Raw genomic sequence first — 5,629 nt, 5'->3', positions numbered from 1 at the left:
ACTTCGCTTTACAGGCCTCTAGGGGCACTTTTGTTGGAAAGAGGAAAGGTGGCCCCTCTTATTCAAATTTAGATTTAAAAAGTAAAGTAAACAAATACAAAATTGCCTAGGACCTATGAAAAGCTACATTGTAAAGAAGAATCAGTTCGGTACAGGCAGACACACAGCAAGACATCCTGTTACTTTTATATAAGGATTAGAGTATATAAGTCTATAACAATTACTGAACTAACTATTGATATTGATGTCCTTGTTTAATTCATGATTCTGATGAGCTGATGTTTGTCTCTGGTTACACGTCTTACATGACAATCCTAAAATTATAAACAAGTAATCTTATATCTTTAATTTATGAAATTGTATTATACTTTTTTGTAGAGATAGTTGCTTTTTAGCTCACTTTTTCTGTCCATCAGTCACTCCGTTTAGTATAGAGGAAATGTAAATAAGGAGTTTTATTCAACCTGGCGTAAACTATTTCTACTTATAGGAAAGCATTAATATTCTGTCTGACCAAATAAGGTTTGTTATTATATCTGGCTATAAAGATTTCCACCAATAGGAGAGGAATCTAATTCTTACTGGCCAATAAGGACTATTATACTACCTTGTATAAAGGATTTCCAACAATTGGAAAGCAATCTAGTATTGAATGACCAATAAGAAGTGTTATTCTACCAGGCATAAAAGATTTCAACCAATAGAAAAGCACTTTTGTCAATAACTGACCAATAAGGAGTGTTATTCTACCTGGCATAAAAGATTTCCATCAATAAGAAAAAATTCTAGTCCCTACTGACCAATAAGAAGTGTTATTCTACCTTGCATAAAAGATTTCCACCAATAGAAAAGCACTTTAGTCAATACTGACCAATAAGAAGTGTTATTGTATCTAATAGAAAGCAATCTTTTATTTAATGACCAATATAAAGTGTTATTTTCCTGGCATTAAGCACTCTAGTCAATACTGATCAATAAGGATTTTTTTTTACCTGGCATAAAAGATTTCCACCAATAGGGAAGCACCCTAGTTCATACTGACCAGTAAGGATTATTATTTTACCTGGCATGAAATATATCCACCAATAGGAGAGCATTATTAGTCCTTACTGACCAATAAGAAGTGTTATTTTACCTGGCATAAAAGATTTCCACCAATAGGGAAGCACTTTAGATCTTACTGACCAATAAGAAGTGTTATTATACCTGGCATAAAAGATTTCCACCAATATGAAAGAACTCTAATTCATATTGACCAATAAGGACTATTATACTACCTTGTATAAAGGATTTCCAAAAATAGGAAAGCAATCTAATATACAATTACCAATAAGAAGTGTTATTCTACCAGTCATAAAAGATTTCCACCATTAGGGAAACACTTTACTCCTTACTGTCCAATAAGGAGTGTTTTTTTACTTGGCATAAAAGATTTCAACCAATAGAAAAGAACTTTTGTCAATAACTGACCAATAAGGAGTGTTATTCTACCTGGCATAAATGATTTCCATCAATAAGAAAAAACTCTAGTCCCTACTGACCAATAAGAAGTGTTATTCTACCTTGATTTCCACCAATAGGGAAGCACTTTTGTCAATAACTGACCAATAAGGAGTGTTATTCTACCTGGCATAAAAGATTTCCATCAATAAGAAAAAACTCTAGTCCCTACTGACCAATAAGAAGTGTTATTCTACCTTGCATAAAAGATTTCCACCAATAGGGAAGCACTGTAGTTCTTACTGACCAATAAGAATTATTATTCTACCTGGCATAAAAGATTTCCATCAATAAGAAAAAACTCTAGTCCCTACTGACCAATAAGAAGTGTTATTCTACCTTGCATAAAAGATTTCCACCAATAGGGAAGCACCCTAGTTCATACTGACCAGTAAGGATTGTTATTTTACCTGGCATGAAATATATCCACCAATAGGAAAGCATTATTAGTCCTTACTGGCCAATAAGAAGTGTTATTTTACCTGGCATAAAAGATTTCCACCAATAGGGAAGCACTTTAGATCTTACTGACCAATAAGAAGTGTTATTATACCTGGCATAAAAGATTTCCACCAATAGGGAAGCAGTCTAGTTCATATTGACCATAAAAGATTTCCACTAATAAGAAGCATTCTAGTCCTTACTGACCAATAAAAAGTGCTATTTCACCTGACATATAAGATTTTCACCAATAGAAAGCATTATTATTCTTTCTGACCAATAAGAATTGTTATTTTACCTGGCATAAAATATTTCCACCAATAGGAAAGCATTATTATTCTTTCTGACCAATAAGAATTCTTATTTCACCTGACATAAAATATTTCCACCAATAGGAAAGCATTATTAGTTTTTCTGACCAGTAAGAAGTGTTATTTTACCTGGCATAATAGATTTCCACCAATAGGAAAGCACTCCTGCCCCTGCTGGTCAGATAATATTGTTCCACAATCATCACATCTTAACAAGAACACTTAATACCACAGCAACAATTGGTTAATAATATTTTTAATAGAAAGATTGATTATTTCAGTACTCGAAGTCAGGGATCTCAAGTGATAAGACAATGGCCTATAACTTGCTGCACATCCAAATTGATGATACAAATAATTACCCTTTTTGTAGATTTAAGTGGTTGAAACGTTTGGACACTGAAAGTAATGAACCAACCAATAAAATTCATTTTAAAGTCCCCAAAGTTGTTGAACGTTTTTATAAAATTTTGGGGACTAACATAATAAACAGCCCCAAAATATTTTTACCTGAAGCAGTTCATATGATAATCTTTTTCAGAAGCCTCAATCCTTAAAAGATGTGTATGTACATAGACGTCCATGGGGGGGGAGGGTAATGGGGTGATTACCCCCCCCCCAAATGAATTTAGGCACCCCCAATATTTTGGATTTTCAATTTTTACCCCCCCCCCTCCAAATAAAAAAAATGCCTCTATGAAATAAAGATTACCCCTCCCCCCCCAAAATTATTATTTTCAAAATTTCCCCCCCCCCCAAATAAAAAAGCTTGGACGCCCCTGTGTATGTATACTCCTTTTTAGATTGTTTTTATAGTTAGATATATCAATGTTTTCTCTACCAAATTTCTTAAATAGTTGATAAACACATACATACTTAAATTAAATAGCCCAGTCTATACGAGAAGTTTTAAAAATTTTAGCTGTCTATCCAAAAAGCAGCCAAAAAAATAAAGTCTACTGGACGGATTGGCGGAAGGACAAACAGACCATGAGAGTTATAGAGTAGATTCTTTATGTACAAAAAAAAGGGGGCGTAAGAGCATTGGAAAGCATTTCTTGGATCTTACACTAGGTTATCCTGTTCTCTAATAAAGTGAAACATGAAGCGGGCTAAAATAACGATTCCAACCATTACCCCATCCATCCCCCCTGATCTACTTGATGAATGAACTGACCAATAAATGATTACCATGTTAACAAGCTAAATTAGTGATAATTGACATAATATCCACGTATATTCTACATCCATTGTAAAAGCAACTATTTTAAAAAAAACTATAAGTTACCTGATTGTAATATTAGTATTTTCTACTGGTAAGATTCTATGGTGACATTTGGTGCAGCGGGGGGAAAACACCTTGAAATTTTAATAAGAATAATTTTGTCCATAACAAATGATCAGATTAAAACAAAGAGTAATATCAAGGAGGGAATGGCCATTGGATACAATACTATTATAACCAAGTTGTCTTATTAGTCTGCTGAAAATTTCAATTAAATTGTGATTTGTTGGTTAAAAACTAGAAGAATAGTAGTTTCCAAATTTTTAAATTAATAATTACAATATTAAGGGTTGTCTTGTTTATCATCAAGGGACTGTATTCTTAACACTCACAGACATCAATAAACTTGTAAAATAGATGCACTATCAAAAATATAAATTTTTAAACAGTTTAAGTGTGCAAAAAAATTTTGTAAATACTAAATATGCAAGCAAATACATTATTACCTAATTATTATTAAAAATGTTATTTTGAATTTTACCTTATAATAACAAGGCATACAGTAAAGGTTTTTATTTTCGTCAACAGTATACTCATACCCTTCCAAATTCTAAAATAGCTCATAGATTTTCATATCATTATATAGTTTTTTCCAGTATGGCTTCGAAACCGATTAATGTCCTCTGAATTAGAGTCGGTTCTTATCATGTAACATCGTCTTACATACAATTTTCCACGAGTATTAAAATAAATGATAATATTAACAACTTAAAACGTCTCCTTCAACTGTTCAAACAAATAATGAAGTATCAAACGCCTTTATAAGGTCAAAAGTACTTAAATTTTATAATTTAAATTAATATTTCAAACAAAAAATAATGGATTAAAACCACCTTTTTTATTGGTGTCATGGTACTATTGATTAATGAATTACTCAATGAAGATTAATCATACAATTGAATTTAATAAATTACCCCTTTGCAGATGAAACACTTAAAACATTCAGGATGGTAAATTAACCCTTGGCTTTTCATTCTAAACAAAAATGATTAGTAAGCCTTATCTTTAAAAAATTGGGCCAGTTGAATGGTACCCAAAGTTTTATATACACGTTCTCTCAATCTTTGGCTTAAGAATTTGTTAAATCTTGATTGATTGCTACAATTTTATAGTGTCCAAACTTTTTACCAATAATTTTCTCCTACAGAAGAGGTTTTTTTGTTGGCATAATTGGGGGTAAACATACATTAGGCATCAATTTATCGTCTATTGTCTTACCCCTTGTCAAAAAGGTGAAAGAAACATTTAGTATCTATAAATTCTTTTTTTATAACGTACCTTGCAGTAAAAATATGTATATGACAAATTGCGCATCTCTAAAAATCTATCTATATGATTTAATTTGTTGATTTTAGTCTAAAAACAAGGATGACAACATCCATAAGAAGCGAAACTCATAAATATAACAAGCAAAGCTAAGTAGTTAAAAGAAAAAGTTAGTAGATTCTCATTGTTCAATTTATAATTTATATAAAAAAACACAGAATAACAGACAGACAAACGGACATTGTGATGTAGAGTAGATGGTCATTGGTTATATTTATCTTTGCACAATAAATATCAGAGATAACAGCTGAGTAAACACACTTGATATACATATTGTTTAGTCCTTCAGACAGATTGACGGACCATAATATAGATTCGCTTTGGTTAGCAAATTCTCAACCCAAAATTCTGACTTCTATTTTAAATAACAAATGAGAAAATATGCTAAATAGATAAATTCCTCGTCTGGACTCTCAGGAATATTTTCTAAATGTTGTTGCTGAGCCATTTTATCTGGAACATAGGTTTTAAATCAAAGGGGGAACTATGTCAGTTTGTTTTATGAGGTTTTTTTAAAAATTGGAACAGGATAAATATCTATCTAATGCGTTTTAACACATAATACCCTGTTGAGCATTAATACCCTCAATTGAAATTAAGGGTTAGAAGTTTTAGTTTGTTTGTTATTACTTTATGTCAGGTAAGGTTATATTGAGCAATTGACCCTAAAAGATTGACCTTAAGATACCCAGCAACGGTTATTCATAGATAAAAATTACTTTGTGTGAAGCACCTATTTGTTTAAGCATTTCCAAAAAACACTAGT

General features: G+C 31.6%; 1 protein-coding gene across 1 annotated transcript; it reads right to left on the bottom strand.

The window, feature by feature from the left end:
* Positions 1-4,849, bottom strand: LOC145334503 (Wilms tumor protein 1-interacting protein-like). The gene is made up of 7 exons (XM_080179969.1): positions 4,816-4,849; positions 4,452-4,512; positions 4,019-4,087; positions 3,541-3,611; positions 2,763-2,804; positions 2,382-2,460; positions 1-314 (listed from the first exon to the last, which is right to left on the bottom strand). The coding sequence occupies exons 2-7, from the start codon at positions 4,509-4,511 to the stop codon at positions 255-257; spliced, it is 381 nt and encodes a 126-aa protein (XP_080036095.1). The 5' UTR covers position 4,512; positions 4,816-4,849; the 3' UTR covers positions 1-254.
* Between the last annotated feature and the right edge of the window lie 780 nt (positions 4,850-5,629).

Source organism: Acartia tonsa, chromosome 12 (genome assembly GCF_053477335.1).
Source record: "Acartia tonsa isolate MP-2025a chromosome 12, ASM5347733v1, whole genome shotgun sequence".
NCBI classification, from domain to species: Eukaryota; Metazoa; Arthropoda; class Copepoda; order Calanoida; family Acartiidae; genus Acartia; species Acartia tonsa.
Note: the sequence above shows the minus strand (reverse complement) of the source record. Positions and strands in the feature narration are given on the sequence as shown.

Excerpts from the sequence above, each read along its gene's own strand:
- LOC145334503 (XM_080179969.1), bottom strand. The coding sequence starts at position 4,511 with ATGAAAAGCCAAGGGTTAATTTACCATCCTGAATGTTTTAAGTGTTTC. Across the intron at positions 2,461-2,762 it reads TATCATATGAACTGCTTCAG|ATGTGATGATTGTGGAACAA; the intron begins GTAAAAATATTT and ends GTTCTTGTTAAG. Across the intron at positions 315-2,381 it reads GTGGAAATCTATTATGCCAG|GATTGTCATGTAAGACGTGT; the intron begins GTAAAATAACAC and ends TTATAATTTTAG.